Here is an 18,034-nt window from a genome sequence, read left to right on the forward strand (position 1 = left end):
TTATGAGCTATTCGCGGAACGAGATCTACTTTTACTTTTGTTTCGCTTACTTGCGGAGCGGGAGAACAAGAGACAATTTTGCAAACTGAATTGAGTTGCATAAATTAAGAAGAATGAATTTAACAAATTGGAGCCACTTGGGCACAACGTGAATACGTGATCAGACATGTCTGATCACGAAACGGGAAACTATCAGACAGTGGCATGAAATCATATGATAAACAAATTGAACAAAGTTAGTGAAGGTGAAAGTAAGATGACAGTAATTGAACTAATTTAAAGACATCAAATAATTTTTACTGCAACAATTAAATAAATGAATAAATATATCACCAGGTATCTTTGGACGGAAGAGCATGAAAAACAGTTCTCCCTAATAAAAGAACAAATTACGGAAACCACTGAAAATAAACATTTCAACCCGGAATTAGAAACACGAATTAAATGCGACGCCTCACGCAAAGGTTTGGGACGCGCATTGGAACAACGAACACCTAATGGGTGGCATACAGTAGCATTTGCGTCACGATTTTTCAACTCTGTTGAAGACAGATATAGTATAAATGAACTAGAACTTCTGGGTGTTCTTTGGTCCGCCGTGGAACATTTCAAGTATTATTTATACGGCAAACCCTTTACTGTGATAACTGATCATAGAGCTCTTCTCTCAATCATGAGAGAAAACAGGTCTAACAAATCATATAATAGTAGACTCACACGTTGGGTAGATCGATTACTACCATTTGATTTCTCAATTGACCATCTGCCTGGCACAAAATTGGAATTAGTGGATTATATCTCTCGCGACCCGCAACAACAAGCTGCTAATATATCTGCATATGACGAGCAATTTATTGTAGCAAAATTGGATGTAATTAAACGCAGTGTAAAACGCTTCTTATTAAACGCCGAAAATTACGTCGATTTCGCAGCGCGAAATCCACAATCAAAAAGCGTCATAAATAATCCAAATTCCACTAATAACTTATGCAGTGAATTCGCACCGCGAAATCCAGAATATTCTACAAGTACGCAAATTGTTAACCCAATTAGCGAATTAACAATAAATAATATATTTTCCAACCCCAAAATCGAGACAACTAACATTCCTCACTCGCTTTTTGCCTTGAACCGACCCACTGAACAGTCGCTCTCTAATTTAAACAATTTCCAACGAATCGCCACGAAATTCAAAAACGCATACATGATGTCCCAATCAACTTCCGATGATGAAACCCTGATGACAGTCAAACAATCGACTCCTTCGAGAGTACGATTTGCAGAAGAGGGACCCTCAACAGCTCAAGCAGCACCCGCAACTCCAATAACGCCCACAACCGATACAACAGCCACTTCGCCGTCAGTAGACGACCTCTACCTGGACTCTTTCAACTTCGCGCTTTCCAAAATCTTCTCCAGCTCCCTAATGGCCAGTCTGACAACCAAGGACGCGATTTTGAAAGAGATTCGCGACTGCATTCTTACGGACAACGAAGATAGATGTAAAAAAATATCACCTTACATCCATTCCTTCTGGAAAGACTTGCATGTAAATAACGGGTGTGTCTGCATAGATGACAGGATTGCTCTTCCCCATGCGATCAAAGATGCCTATGTAGACGCCATCCATGCAACTCATCCTGGCACATGGGGGATGACCGATATGGAAACTCACGCTTGCAACCCTTGTTTCAAAATTGGTAAAAATTTAAAACCTATTATACCTGCAAATAAATGGGCACCATTAAAGTTATGTAAATTTCCAAATGAAGAAATTCAAATTGATTTTGGAGGACCCATCTATAATGAAAAAAATCAAGAGATTTACTTTCTTGCATGCATTGATCGATTTTCGATATTCCCAAGAGCAGAAGTGTTTGATAGAGCTAATGCAGATAATATTTTAAAACTCTTTCAAGAGTATGTTTTGCTACACGGTATACCCCGTGCAATTAGATTGGATCAAGCTCGATGCCAAACGGGGCAACAAATCAAAGCATTTTGTAATCAAAATAACATACAGCTAATCGAAGCGCCAATACACGATCACAGAGCAATTGGTTTGGTTGAAAGGCTAATTCAAACAATCAAGAATCGCTTAGCTTGTATTAAAACGGCGGCGCAAAATCAATTCAATGTGAAAGCTTCAATTAATTCAATAATTTATCAGCTCCGAATATGTCGTCAAAAGACTATTAATATATCACCATTTGCGGCACATTTTGGTAGAAAAGCGAATACGCCATTAAGCAATATAACGTTTAAACCAGACCCAAAAAGTTTAACTTACAAAAACATTTTAAACAAATATTTAGTTTTGGAGACTGTCAGATGGGACGAGCTCATCACAGACGATAATTGGAACAACGATGAACGTAGCAACATTGAGATAGAGGTGAATAAGAACAAACTGGGCAAAGAGGCGATGAAACGGCAAAAGGAGGACCCGAATAAGGAATCAAGATTCTATACCCAGAATGGAAGCATCATTGGAGGTAAAGCTGGCGATAAAGAGACCTCGCACGAAAAGATCGAAGAAAAGTCTCGATGGCTTATATGACGTCTTAGCACCAGGATCTTCAGTAATCAAAACAAACGAATAAAATTCAGTCATTAAAGAACCTGGAAAGAGAGACGTGACAATCAGCAACTCGAATTTAGCAAAGTTTGGGACGAAGGCGGAACGTGACACAGATTACAGGTGTACGCTAACCGACGCCCAAAATTACCAACGGGCAAAACAACAGAAGAGCTCATAAACCATCACGCAAAAGAATACAGAAAGAAAATAGAAGGAGGAAAACGAATGAAGCATAGGAAAGTGGCGGATGACGTTAGTACAGTGTCGTCAATTCATTCTAATGTTACACGCGCCCTCCGTGTACGAATGCCAGCAAAGCCCAAAAGACAACTGTCAACAGCGCCGCCAAAACAACCCACCGAATTAAGTAACGATCTCGCGGTGCCAATGGAATTACCCACCACAAGCATTGTTATTGCGGAGCCACCTAGTAGGCCAAAGCGAAAAGCAGCTACAAAAGCATCTGTAGCATTAATTCCAACAAAACGAAAGCGCTCCACAGTATCGGTCACAGAATCGGATGAATATGCGACTTCAGTTCAAACTTGCCCTCCCACAACTTCAATTACTGGAGCAATTGGAAAACAGAAAAGACGACAAAATATCAAGAAACAACAAATTGAGAAAAAATCAATAATTTCTGCCATACAAACTGCCGCAGCACATTCTAATCAAGAGGAAACTAATTTTACAGTCGGCCCATGTTCTCCAACAACCTCATACCCTACCCAATTCTATGTCTCCCCCAATTACGAAGAACCAGAATTGTCGATGACAGTTGGCGAGGCTGAGAGATATTACGAAAGTGAGAGTGATTAAAGTACATTTCTCTAAAACTGTAGCGTTCAAAACTCTGATTAAAAACATTACAGTATTAATTATTTTAACAAGTACATATGATTATTAATTTTCTGATAAATAACTTTGTTACTTATTTTCGCCAAGGGGGAAATGTGGTATAATAGTACATTTTTAGTTTGGGGCTATTGTTTGGTGTAGCTAAATTGGTTCATTTTATGTTTAATTTAATTTAGTTCATTTCATCTACCTTTATTTTGTTCATTCATTTAGTTCTAGTTTTGAATATCGAATCTTGTGTTTTCATACTTGTAAATTTGTTTACATCCTGTGCATGATCTTTTGTCTGTTCACATTGTCTCGTGATTGTAAGCTGCCGCATTTAGAAATGTAATCTTATGAACAAATTGTTAATCAGTTTCGTTAATTTTATCTAAATTCATTCTCTTCATTTTCCCAATTCAAATTAGTTGACTCTCTCTTTAGTTAGAATCCGATCCGCCAAAGTCTTAATTCAGACGTGTAAAAAGTTTAATATATTTCGCTAAGCGAAATACCCTATAAATAATTGAAAGCGATTTCGCTACGCCAAATCTGCCTAAATTCTGTATCCAGATTATTCAATCGACAAGCAGCAAATAATAGCGTTGAATCGCACCACGAAATCACCACTAAATAGCCACTGTAGAATAAGCTAATCGGCGCCGCGAATCAACTCATTCCTACAGATTGTAAATCTGTACGACATATGCAAAGACAAAAAATTAAGAAGAATAGAATTGCTTTTGATAATTGCATTTAGCCAACTTTTGTGTTCCATGGCCAATTGTTGAGTTTCATCCACTTAAAACTTGAATTTATCACTCTAAAACTTTTCAGACATTTGCTTTATTATTTTTACATTTGCATTAATACTTAACCCAATTTTTGTTGATAGAGCTCATCCTCCAACCAAAACAATTGACGAAAATAATTTAAAAACTAGTTTGGGAATATCAAAAGTTTCTCAAAATGAAGTTACCTTTTTTGCCAGTTTTAGAGCTGGAAAATTTATTTTCATTTGTGAGGTTCATGATTATTGCTTTAGGCCGTAATTTTGTTAAAGTTGGAAGGAATGTGAAGAGTTTCCATGAATTGTTTGATCTGCACATAATGTCAATAAGCTAAAATCTTTTGTCTAAATTTATTATTTTGTTTAAATTTTGTTTTCTGTTCTGCAATTAATCAAAAAAATTAAAAGGAAGCTGATAAATTTTAAAATAGCTAAATTTTGTTTTCAAAATGATTAAATCGAATAAAAATATGACCCGAGTAACTTCCATTAATATTCTTTTCAATGAAACCATTCAATCGTTTTTCATCCTTATTATTTCAATCAAGGTTGCCTTTAGAGAAAAAAACGAAACAATTAGATTATTTCGTGATTATAGCTTGCCTGGCAATCCGCTTTTGCGATCAAATAGGCACCAGAAAAAAGGGATGATGTAGCGAAAATACTTGTAGCTTACTTGTTGAATGTAACGGATGAAAAAGAATGTGACAGTTTTGAAGGCACCCCGATTACCACTCAGAGTTTTAACTACGAATGTTGTCCATTATCACAGCCACTCTCTGTAAAAGATTTCCCAACGACTGATGAGAAACCTCCCAGGTTGAAATTTTTTTGATTTCATGCAAGGATTATATATATTAGCTAATTAAGGCTTAATTTGCTGCTCCTGGGTCTCTCTTTTTTTAATCAGTTGCATTATTTACATTTTTGGATGATCCTTGTATGAGTACTTAGAAATCATACAAATGATATATGACCAGTATGATTACAAAGAAAAAAATTTTTTTTTCTACAAGTTTTGTACCTCGAATGTCTCCGTTGAATTCATTGCTGCTCCTGTTGAATGCACCCCCGTTGCCCACTGAGGCCCTGTTCAGACTCACAGGCCTCCTATTAAGAGAACCCCCTCCCTGCTGTTGCTGTTGAAGGTGGCCAGATGTCTTGTCCAGACGACCTCTCCCAGTCACTGGTCTATTGCGCTCCAGTAGAACTGCCGGGGCGTTCGATCTACACAAAACGTGGGTCTTTTCTATTCAGCAACATTAATATATGTGGATAAAATTTAAATTTCTCTCTAAATGTCAAGGCGTCTATATTCGTATGGGTAAATTAAATAGATTTAATTTAATTTATTTTAATTTGAAGTTGACAAAAATTGGATCTATGTAAGTTTTTTTTGAACTCTCAAAAGAGACTACGCATTTTAAATTGCATTCCTTTAAGTTCAATTAATTTTACCAGTTAAATGAAACTATCAAAAAATAATGAATAATTCACTTCAATTTCTTACTTGTTGTACGTAGAGGTCTTGCATCTATCCCTATGTGCATTATTGTTATTTTCATGTCCATTGTTGTTTCCACCCCCCACAGAAGTATCGACAGAGTTGAAGAGAGACTGTCTCTGTCTCAGAATGACCTCTGGTGACCCTCCCCCTCCCGGGTGTTGTTGTTGACTGTGTTTGGTCTGGCGCTCCATAGCCCTCCTGTCTGTGTGCATTCCGGGGTACTTCAGTGGGCTCGTTGGGGGAGATTTCTGTGAACAAATTTGAAATTCAATCAAATTTGTCCAAATTGTAACAAACATATGCAAATGTTTTAATTTTCAAACCGTCAACTAGTCCGTTTTGATTTGAAAAGTTTCCCACAGAAGAAACACAGAAATCATGTTCCATAAGTATATTGATATGTAAAAAAAAATTTCATTGATTTTCTCAAATTAATTTTTAATTAAAAATTAATCACAATTAAATTTTTTCGAACCAAATAATTTTGGAGAATTACAACCATTGCTTTTTGTTCTACCACCAGGCAGATTTTTTTGGGCTAGAAGACGTTACCTTGTTGACTTCGGGAGACGTATTAGCCCTTGGACCCATTCCGAGCGAAAGTTTGTTAAACTGAACAACTTTCTGTTGCTGTTGTGGTGTGCTATTGTTGATGTTGTTTGTTGTGCTGTTGTTGTTGTTTGCATCGCTCGATCCTTGTCCGTTGCGGCCATTTTCATTTATTACTCCCTGAAATTCAAGCAACATTAATGAACTCACAGAATTTTTCAAATATTAATTTGCGATCACTGAAATTGATTCTTTTACCAGAATTTCGGAATTATGCGCCCGTGATATAAAAGCAGAATTTAGTCTAAGAGCTATTACGCTAAAAGAATTGCACGATGCCATTGATTCACTTGAAAAAAAAAGAATCTCATAGTTCGGGTGTTTTCAATGCTTTGTATTTTCACAGCTTCTTAATTTTCTGTAGGAAACATTTTTTGATTCGTATCAACACATGCTTATAAGAAATATTTTTCCTGGAAAGTTTTTCGAAAAATAGAAGGTAAAAGTTTGCAACAATAATAAGCCGATCTCATTTTATCCAATGTTTGCAAAACTTTTTTTAATGACTGCAATTGTGTCAAGTGAGCGAAAAAGTAGATAAAATACTGTACTTAACTCCTGCTAAATTTCAAACGTACTAATACTCCACAGATGCTGTTTTACATCTGGTTGAAGCTTTACTGTATGATTATGAGCAATCTGCAAAAATAATTGTCAACAATACGTGTTTACTGATCTTGCCTATCCGTTCAACTCAATATCCCAGCACATGTTTTTTCAGAAAATTAATTGCTTAGGGAATTGCGAAAAACGCCGTAGAATAGCTTGATGTAATTCTTGGTGAAATAAAATGTGTGAAATTTTTCAGAATGAGCAAAAATCAACCAAGGGTTCTTTCTTCACATCAATGACCTCGAGGAACAAGTACAATGAATTTGAAATTATTCAGTTTGCGTGTAATACTAGTTCGTATCTCAAAAAAATAATACTTCTGATATTGAAAAGGGTGTCCTCGGCATCTTGGAAATCAACGATGAATACATCGTAGAAAACAAGCTAACAATGAACAAAGATAAATCCGATTTTCCTTTGGTTTTGAGACAAAAAGAATACTTTGGCAAATTACATTTCAGCAGAGAAGCAGAAAAACACTGCAGATATTCAGAAATAGAAGTTAATTTAAATTTCAGCTTTCAAAGTCAATAAAAAATTCTCTAAAAAATTCCTGGGGCCATATAATGAATACATATCGTACGCCATCTAATAACTTTCGAAGAACGGCTATTTTGTTTGGATCCTTAGTTATTTTAGTTTAAATTTAAAACATGGTTTTGTCAATACAACGGATGAACCTTAAGAAAATTGTGGAATGGCAAAGTATACTGTTTGACAAAATTTTAAACGTCGCGTGATCTTTTTATGAAATCTGACATTTAACCAACAGAATTTTTAATCACTGAAATGAGCCAAAAATTGTAGAACACATCTTTCTAAAATCAAGCAATTGTTACCTACAAGAAAGGCCAAAACGCAATTTTTTCATCAAATACAAAAAATGAAATCTCAATCAACTTTTAATTGAATATTTATAAAATTTAAAACAACATCTGCGCCAGCAGTTTAAACTGAAAACATTATAAGGAACTCTTGTTTTGTTTAACACTATTTGTTTGTATAGCAGAAAACAGAACCTTCAATTGTGATGCAAAACAATTTTACTGGAAAAAATCTATATTATATCTGACTTGTAAACTTTATCCGTCTGGTAATGGAAGTAATTTCTGTGCAAATGGGAATTTTTTTACAGTCTTTCTTCTGGCTATTCAAGGTTTGTGTTTTTGTTTCTATTTTAGCAATAATTTTTTGCAGATCTTGCTCGCTGTTTTTTTCTAGGGAATCATTTTTACAAAATTCCTACATTCTCTTTATTCATTTTCCTCTTACATTTGCGGGTTGTGGTGGGAAGAACCCGAACTTGCGGGGCGTGTATTAGATAGTTTTCCCGTTTTTCAGTTGATTATTTGGCGAATTCATTAATTTTTTGAAGTGTCAGCCGAAACTAATAACAATTCCTTATATTCCAGTGGAGATGTGACATAATTTTTTGAATAAATTCCTCGAACTGGGAAACAACTAGATGCGCTGTAAAATTATGTTTCGTAGGTTAGGTTTTAGATGTTCTCTAACCGGTTTAACATCACAATCCTCGTTGATCTGAGTATTGTTGTTGTTATTGTTGTTGGTGTTATTGTTGTTCTGATGATCATTGTTCATACCACCGCCAGCGTTAGCAACGGTTACATTGGCAAATCTCACATCAGCCGAAGGAGGTTCAATCCGTCTAATTTGGTTGTTGTTTATGTTGTTATTGTTCCCGTCAATTCCACTTGAATTGCCAGCAACAACGGGCGGTTGAATTCCTGTAAAAGTTCCAACTACAACAGCTTTTATATAATCTCAAAATTGGACAAGGAGGCACGGTAATGTGCGTTTGCACATAAAGTTCCGACCCCGCTCATCACATTTTTGGCATAATTATCTATCAAATGAGGAACAGATAAAACAACCCAAAAACTAAAGGATTTTTCAAAAAACTGGTGTATGGACCAGAAGATTGCCTCCAACGCAAATAAACCGGTGGAATAAAAAACGCCGCATTAGATTGATGCGTTCTGTCATTATTAAGAAAGCGAGGTTAGAAGAAATACAAAAACAAAAGACAGCAACAAAAATTAATTACATCCAAAACTTCTCAAGACAGCGTCATATAAAGCTGAAACTAAAGATAATAACTTGTATTTATTTGAAAAGATATGGCACCAGTCCATAATAAGGCTTGGTAACAATTAGACAAAAGAACAAAAGCAGCAAAATTTTAAAAAAAATTTGCTTTTATTTTTAAAAACAATTAATTTGAAAAGTAAGGAAAACCATTAGATATCAACTGAAAATATCTAAATGCTTAACAATAACCTATGCCTCTTATGCTTATATAGGAGAACGTTAAGACCTGTAATTATTCAATTTTTTATGCTGTTACATAAAGAACAACAAATGGAGACAACAAACAAAAATTCAATTAAAACTTGAGAGACCGCAGTCGAAGCCTTAAAGCCAGAGTTTTCCCCACAAAATATGTTCCATTGAGCCTTCCTCGAACGACAATTTTGTGGTTTGCTACCTCTAAATAATGAGAATGGGGAAACAAGTAGACAACAAAGCGAAAAACAGCATAGTGAAGTAATTGTTTTGTTTTTTTTTTGAAAACAATTATTTTCAAGGTCATAAAAGCCATTAGCTACAAAAAGAAATAAATGACGAGGTACGTTTGCTCGTTCAAAGGAAGCGCCGGAGAACTTCAATTTTCATATTATGTCCGACGTCAACAAAAAGAACGTCAAATACAGACAAAAATAAAAAATTAGTTTGCTTTTTTGCGAAAAACTTGTGTCGAAGCCAGTAAATTCATAACGAATTCTTTGAAAACAGTAGATTCTGTACAGTTATTTCTTCTGTTGACAACAATATTGTCATATGTGACCTGGAATTAACAAGAATAGGTAACAAAAAGACAAAAAGTATAGAAATGCGAATCTGAATTAATTTCTTTTTTTTTTTTAATTTTTGAAAACAATTGTTTTCAAAGTCATGAAAGCCGTCAGCTATCATTTCAAATAACAAGGCAGGTTGATTTATTTTTCCATAAAACCTAATGACACCTTTCATTATCCAGGAAAATTCATGCCACTAAAAAGACAAAGTGAAAACGATAGTTAACGAAAAATGGAAAAAAGTTCTCCGAGAAAGGGGTGTTGAAGCCGTTAAAACATTAATCTATGCCTTTAAGGAATTTTATATGTTCTTTTGTTATTTTTTGAACACCGATAATGTAATATTTGAACTGTCGTCAATAAGACAATGGGATAAAGCGAGAAAAAAACGTTAAAAACGGGCCAACGCCTAAAAATAAAAAAAATTGTGAATTCTACTAGTATCAAAGCCAGAAAACCATAACTTAAAGCGTAAAATGGCAAAAAATTAAATTTTATTTAGTAGAAAGAAATAAAAAAGAAGCATTCTTTTTTTGCTGCCACCAATCTTTAAGTTGAACAAATTCAGAAAAAATGGTGGCAAAATTAAATAAGCCATTGTTTGTTTAAAAATCGAACAATTTTAAAAGTCAAATTGTCCATAATTTTTCGGGTGAAGAAACTAAATTCATTAATTTGCAACTGCTTAGGAAGCCCTATGGACCTATCAACAGTGGGCTTTGATTTTAATTGATCTTTTTTTATTAACGAAAAGCAGAATTTTTTTAAAATAAAAAGACTGACTGACTACAATCCGAAATACTTTTGGATTGTAACAGTGCAAGGTTGGCAAAATAAATAGGTGTTGTTAAGGTCCATTTATTGTTAAGATCCGAATATTGTTGAGTTCTAATTGTTGTTTGGATCCAATTGATAATATCCAATTTTTTAGGGTATACAAGGATGCTCGTTAATGTGCGTTCGCAAATGATGTTTCGACCCGAGCTCATCTACACTTTTGAACTAATTGTCAACCAAATGAAGACGTATTAAAATTAGATGTTTGAGTTTAAAAACCTAACTACTTTTTGAATTACATGATACCATGCTTCATCACAGCGCTGACGAGATCTTTCATTGAAAAAACTACGAAAAAAAACAAACAACGAAAGAAGCAAAAACAAAATTTCACGGCAAAAACTAAGTATCTAAATTTGAACGCACCTAGTAACAACGCCAAAAATTAATTGTATAAAACCTTAACTGCACAAACTTATTTTGTTCATACTATACAGCGGATGACAATTTTCTTTAATGAGACTAGGTAACAAAATCGACAAAAGGAAATGATAAGGCGAAATCGGAAAATCAATCAATTTTTTAACCAAATGATTGCTAAAGTCCTAGAAATCAAAAGCTTTTAAAGAAACAATTCTCAGTAATTTTACCAAACACTCATAATGGAAACAATAGGACCTGTCGTTGGTTAGATTAAGCCATTGGAACGGACTACAGAAGCAGAAAAACTCAAAAAATTAAACAATTTGCAAATACACAATTTATTGATGGCATTAGTATCATTAGCTACTATCTGAATACTATGTATTCTTCCTTCCATTCTCAATCATACTAATGCAACTTAAATTACACTGAAAAAATAAATAGGTGCATTTGTGCCACATTTGAAAATCATTGGGGTCCATTCATCATGTGCTAAAAGAAGAGAAAAAGAAACACAAGTAAACCACTAAAAGTTTTATTTAAACGCATATTGTCCAAAAACAAAACATCAGTAACAACAAGATATCAGTGCAAATTTAAATTTTTCAAATTAAAAAATGATTGAGACCTCTCAATGATGAAAATAAGCTACAAGTTGAAGAAAAAAATCTGAAAATTTTAAAAAATCATTGAAAGTGTATATCTTAAGCTTTGAGACCGTTTGCTATAAAATAGTTGCCTCGGTTAACATAAATACTTGAGTATTTAATTACAAGCTTCTGAGACCCTTCAACATTTTACGCCTACCTAAAGATAAAAAATAGACAAACACCGCTAATTCAAAAAAAAAATGGGGAGAAAAGAGTCGACGCCATTGAATAAAAACATTTCGGTATGATTTTTATACAATCCATTTAGTTTTTAACAAGATAAAAAAAGTTTTTTTAATATGACTTCAAAATATAAATAAACAAGAACAAAACCACGAAATTTCTGAGAAAACCGGTAGTATTAACGCCAGTAAACTCAATTGCTTTCAGCGAAAGGCAAAAAAAGCGCTCGCTGGGAGCATAAAAGTTATGCCTCGATGAGACGACAATAATTTTGTCATTGAAAAATCATCGATACGATAAGACATTGCAATAAGTCATTGACAAAGAAAACAACAACGTTTACAGGCAAAAACCAAAAATTCAGTAGAAAAGTGCAAGAAGAAATCGTCGAAGCCATTTAAACCATAAACTTTTCTCTGAAAATTTTATCTATGATCCTTTGAACATCCTTTCTAAGCGAATTGGAACTAACAGTAATAGGATAATGAGATGAGATTTCAGAAGAATCACAAACGAATCCGAAAATTTTCCAAATTTTCAAAAAAATTTATGAAAACTCGCGCATCGATTTTATCAAACTAATAGTTAAAAGAAAAAGCCGCAAATTAAATTATTTTCGTTGAAGTAAGAAAAAAAAGAGTTCCGGTTAATACTGAGGCGTTCGTACAGTTCAAGAATATAAGTTTACGATTCGTTATTGTTCAAAATTTTTTTCGAAAAATTATTTTTGAAGTTTTAACAGGCATTAAATTCAATAGCTTTCATTAAAAGTCAACAAATAAGCTCGGTCATGACGCGGCAGAAGAACAATGATGTTTGTCTTGCATGGCTAATCAATAAGATGTCACAATAAGTCTTATGACTATGAAAACGACAACAAATATAGGCAAAAACCAAAAAATAAGTAGAATAGTGCGAGAAGAAAGTGTCGAAGCCAATTAAACCACAAGCATTTCTCTGAAAACTTTATCTATGATTCATTGAACGTCTTCCTTAAACCAACGGCAGCTATCCAATTTAGAATATTGTGATAAATTTCAAAAAGATTCCAAAATACCAAATTACCAAAAAAATAAAAAAAAATTGTTTTTGAAATCTTGTGGCATCGAAGTCATAAAACCAGTAGTTAGAAGATAAAATCGCTAAACAGAGTAATTTTGGTTGCAGTAGAAGGGAAGGGGATCTTTTCAGTACTGAGACTGAGTTAAAATTTACAAAAATAAGTTTATGATCGGTTAATGTTTAAAAAAATTTCGAAAAACTATATATAAAGTCTTAACAGTCATTAGCTGTCCAATCAAAGCACTGAATGCCTTTACTAATGCTTTCACTAAAACCCCTCGCACTTTTAGTCAACGATTTTTTTGCCCTAGGGCTCCAAAAATTCAGTAAAACCTCAAAAAGTAAATCAAAATTTCATTTTAAAAACATGAGCGATAAAAAACGTGAGCGAATCCTTGAAAACGTGTTTTTTGTTCATTAGGCGTCATTTTACTGTAAATTAGGTTTATCAATAACAATACATCGATATGAAAATGACCAGTCTCTAGGTGACCTAAAAAATATGAAGTTTTCGAAAAAAAACAGCTCTCAATTAGAATTCGAATTTTTTTTGTTGTAAACTTCCCTATGAGACCAGAACTAGTCTTTTTATCACCTTTTGTGTATTATAAATACGAAATTGAGTCCTTTTGTGGCGTGAAATGTAATTTTTAATGAAAAATTTTTAAAGAAAAGATCATAAATTGAAGAAAAATTACACTAAAGTGAACGAAATCATACCAAATATGTCGTGTTTACACAAAATTTCAATCCTTGATAACTCCTCGAAAAATACGAAAATCAAAAAAATATTTTTAATTTCAAATTCTAGGCTGGACCAGCTTTTTAATAATACCACTCACATTTCTCTACGATGAATATATCGATCGGCCAAAATTGACTGAACAAAAAAACCATTTGAGTATATAGTTCCTTCCCCCACAAGTGGGGTCGGAACAATTAAGGTAAACGTTAATATGATCTCCCTTAATTTTCAATTATTTTTTAGGTAAAGTTTAGGTAAGACAAAACTACCTAAACGTTTCTGAACGTTTTTTTTTTCATGTAGAATTTCCTGAATTTTTATTGGTGGGTTTATGAATCTAACCGATGAGACTTCCAGCCCTGTTCATGTAGTTGTGCAGTCTCTTTATGAGTAGATGGTAGACAGAGAACATTGAACAGCTCTGGTTTTGCAACAACACTTTCACTGTCTGGCTACTACTCATCTGGAACTTGTCATCCATGAATTCAAGAATCGCCTTGTTAAGAGACTCTGCTTTGATCTAAAAATAGGTATAGGTTGAAGTTTCGTACTGATGAAATTTAAAGTTTAAGTTTTTTGGTCAGTAAAACGATATCTTGGTTAATACCTGACTTAAGCTTTACCCAAATTTGATGCTCTACTTTTGCTGGACCCAAATTAGATCTTTAGCTTTACCCATATTCGATTCTCTATTTTAGCTTTACCCAAATTCGATTCTCTACTTTAGCTTTACCCAAATTCGATTCTCTACTTTAACTTTGCCCAAATTCGATTCTGTGCTTTAGCTTTACCCAAATTCGATTCTCTACTTTAGCTTTACCCAAATTCGATTCTCTATTTTAGCTTTACCCAAATTCCATTCTCTACTTTAGTAATGTGTATATGAGTGCCTCCGTATAAAGGAGCCAACTCCATCCATGCTAAAATTTGCAATTTTTTTCATTTATATTTACTTTTACTAATATTTTCTTTAACTTAATATTTCTTGTTATTTTACTCCAAAAAACAATAATAATATGTAAAATAACTCCATCCATGCTTAAATTTGCCATTTTTTTTACATTTATTAAATTAGCTTATTTTTACAAATATTTTCAAAAATTTAATATTTCTTGTTATTTTACTCTAAAAAAACAATAATAATAAAAATAAATTTTTATACATTTTCTCTACTTCATTCATATAATCTAAATTTACCATTACTATCTCTAACACCTTTATCATCAAATGAATCTATAGCTATCTTGAATTGTTATTTTGTTTCTTAATGATGTTTATTTCTATCAATAGTAAAATTAGTTACATATTTACTTACACCCCCATATATAGCATTTTTATAATCTTCTATATTCATTTGGTTTTTAATAGTAGCTTTAGTTTTTCCTTTTAACTTTTTCTCTTCTTCACCTTTAACTGTAGTATAACAATATGCTTTAGCTTTAAGGAAACAAGCTTCTATAGTAGTGTCATTAGGCATCTCATCTTTCATTTTCCCCAACTCAATATAGACAGCTAGATATAAGGCTTTAGCCATTCGCTTTTACTATACTCTAACTTTTGCTTAATTGCAATGTCATCTAACTTCAATCCATTATCCAAATACCTATCTAACATCTCTCTATCTATTACATAGTCTTCCTTAACTGTCAACTTTATCATCAACTTCTCATTAGGTTTATATCCTTTCTTTTTATTTTCATTTGATAATCTGCGAACTGATCAATGTTTGCTTTAGTCTTTTCAGGAAAGAATGGATACTTCTTTGTTTTCTATTTCAACTCATCATTATACTTTATATCAATGGTATAGATATATCCAGTATTAGAGCTAGATCTAGTATATACTGGATAATCGGCGAAGCCGCTTCGCCAATCACATACTTTGATTTCTTCAGTAGGTAAAGCTTGTACCATAGCAGAAGCATACAATGAGTTGAAGTCTAAATACTTTAAATAATTCTCTTTCACAGTATACTCAGGATCTATTTGTTTATTCTTACATTTTACATGACAATTACCTAATACTGAAGATAACCAGCCTCTAATACTTTGTTGTATTGTGTCATAAATATTAACTGTATTTTCTTTGTAATATTTAAGTCTAACGTTAGTATATTTTAATCCACACAACCCAATCATGTCAATTCGGGAGTGGAATATGTATAACAAGGATCCATTTCATAATATTCTTATCAATTATCTCTAAATTTTTCGAATACAGCTACCGATAATAATACATCAGTTTTACGATATAACATCATATAATCCTTTATTGTCTCACATCCAGTATTATTCCAACAATCTATTGCTTGCTTATATTCCTTATCTGTAATACTATATTGTTTCAACTTAGAATAGAATGCTTCTTAAGGTGGTAGTTTTCTATTATTAATTTTATCCATGCTATCAAACCACTCATAAAGGAATATAATTTTACGTCTCTCTAATCCATGTTTGTTTAATGTTACACAATCTCTATCACTCAGTGTTTGACTTATAGCATCTAAGCTAAGTGGATGGAAGAACCTAAACTTATCTAGTGCCTTGCATGTCCCATATCAATACATATATAATTCTCATCAGTTTTAGTTAATACATTAAGTTAATATTTTTTGCTAGTTTAGTTATAAAAAAGTGGTTAACATAGTTTGTAGAATTAAATGCATACATTGGTACAAAATTTTTTTTAGCTTGAAGGTGACACCTATTATGAGCATATCCTATAAGTTTAACGTTTAGGTGATCATGAACTCTAACAATATCGGCGAAGCCGCTTCGCGGGTCTTCAACCATTTCCTCATTACAAAAATAAAGGATATTAGTAAGTGGAGTAATACTATCTTCTTTTATTGGAATATTTATACTAAATATATCTTTAAATAATTTATTATAATAACTCATCCTACTTATAAACCAATCAACTACACACTCACCACAATAACTTTCATACTCATCTTCTAATATATCAGGATAGTCATTTTTTATATATAACCCACAAGCAATTGGTATGTGTTTCCCATCTTTTATTATACATTCAAAATCATATTGAATAGCAAATGGTACTCTGTTCTTATAATGGAACTTATCAAACTTTAGATAATCATTATTATGGAATGTTCTTCTTCCAGTATCATTACACATCTTTAAATATTTATTCAATGCATCTTCAGTTCTAAATGACACACAACACTTAAGACATGGATAACATTTATTTTTAGGTGGCCTTAATGAAATGATACATCTTTACATAGTAGATAATGATTATCCCAATATAATATATTACATCCTTTAGGATCATTATGATTGATTAATACAGGATTAATAGTTGCATTTTTATTTAGATTAAACACATTAAATAATACTTTATCTTCATTCATCTCTTGTATTTTCTGCAAACCTTTATATCCATAGGGAGGTGGTATCTTTGGTAATTTTATCTCATTAATATATTCAGTTGTATTATAACTACGTACTTTATTAGAATTATCTTAAGCAGGATGTAGATAAGCAATTAAACACCGCAGTAAACAATTATTATCAGTATTCTTTATATTAAGTATATATCTAGATGTGAATAGTAACTCAGTAATACATCCACCAGTTGGATAAAACCTGTGTATATACATTGTTCTTTTGATAAGTCTTTGCATACTCCAACCAGATTAATTCATTTACTGTTGCTGCATTCTAGACTCAAGTTCTCCACTCAATAAATCCAAGTCATAAGGTCCATTATAATGTCTAGTCATTAACCTAAATGTGAGTTCAATTTCTTCTAACTTATCATCGGTAGGTTTTGTATACCGTACTACATCAAAGGTGTTAAACTTAATATGGGGATGTATGTTGTGGAATGCCTCCAATGCTTCTAAGAATCTAGGATCCTCATAATCAGTACTCGTTACTATTATTTGATTATGCTTCATGCTATGATCTAATCCTAACTCATTAACTCTATCTCTCCACTTTTCTTCAACAAGTTTTTTTGCTTTAATATTTTCATTATATTGTTCTGGTTCGATGTGTTTCTTTTTATTGTCTTATCTAGTGTTACATATATCACAATAACCTGAACTGTCTTAGTTATTTTATCAGTGAAACTGCTTCGCAGATCTTTAGTTATTCCCCCGACATTATCCAGATGTGTCTTTGTTTTAAAACGTTGTTCCACACTATATTGACTTATGGAATTCTTACATGTTACACAATCAAAATTATCTCCATTCTTTATTATATCTCCATTAATTAGTCTTAAATTATTTTTATGTTTTAATGTTGTCACATGCTTTTTATAAGCAGTATTATTATCAAGATACATGCCACAACTATCACAATGCTTTAATCCTTCTAGTTGTGAATACTGCTTATCCAACTTTT

General features: G+C 32.9%; 1 protein-coding gene across 1 annotated transcript in view; it reads right to left on the bottom strand.

The window, feature by feature from the left end:
* The window catches only part of LOC142351165 (uncharacterized), a 102,773-nt gene that overhangs the window by 11,965 nt on the left and 72,774 nt on the right, over positions 1 to 18,034 (bottom strand). The window contains exons 9-13 of the mRNA XM_075403280.1: positions 14,001 to 14,178; positions 8,455 to 8,687; positions 6,271 to 6,447; positions 5,722 to 5,966; positions 5,236 to 5,438 (exon numbers count right to left, since the gene is read on the bottom strand). Coding sequence (XP_075259395.1) covers positions 5,236 to 5,438; positions 5,722 to 5,966; positions 6,271 to 6,447; positions 8,455 to 8,687; positions 14,001 to 14,178 — 1,036 coding nt within the window. The remainder of the gene's footprint in view (positions 1 to 5,235; positions 5,439 to 5,721; positions 5,967 to 6,270; positions 6,448 to 8,454; positions 8,688 to 14,000; positions 14,179 to 18,034) is intronic.

This window comes from Convolutriloba macropyga, chromosome 12, assembly GCF_964194025.1.
Source record: "Convolutriloba macropyga chromosome 12, txConMacr16.3, whole genome shotgun sequence".
Taxonomy (NCBI): domain Eukaryota; kingdom Metazoa; phylum Xenacoelomorpha; order Acoela; family Convolutidae; genus Convolutriloba; species Convolutriloba macropyga.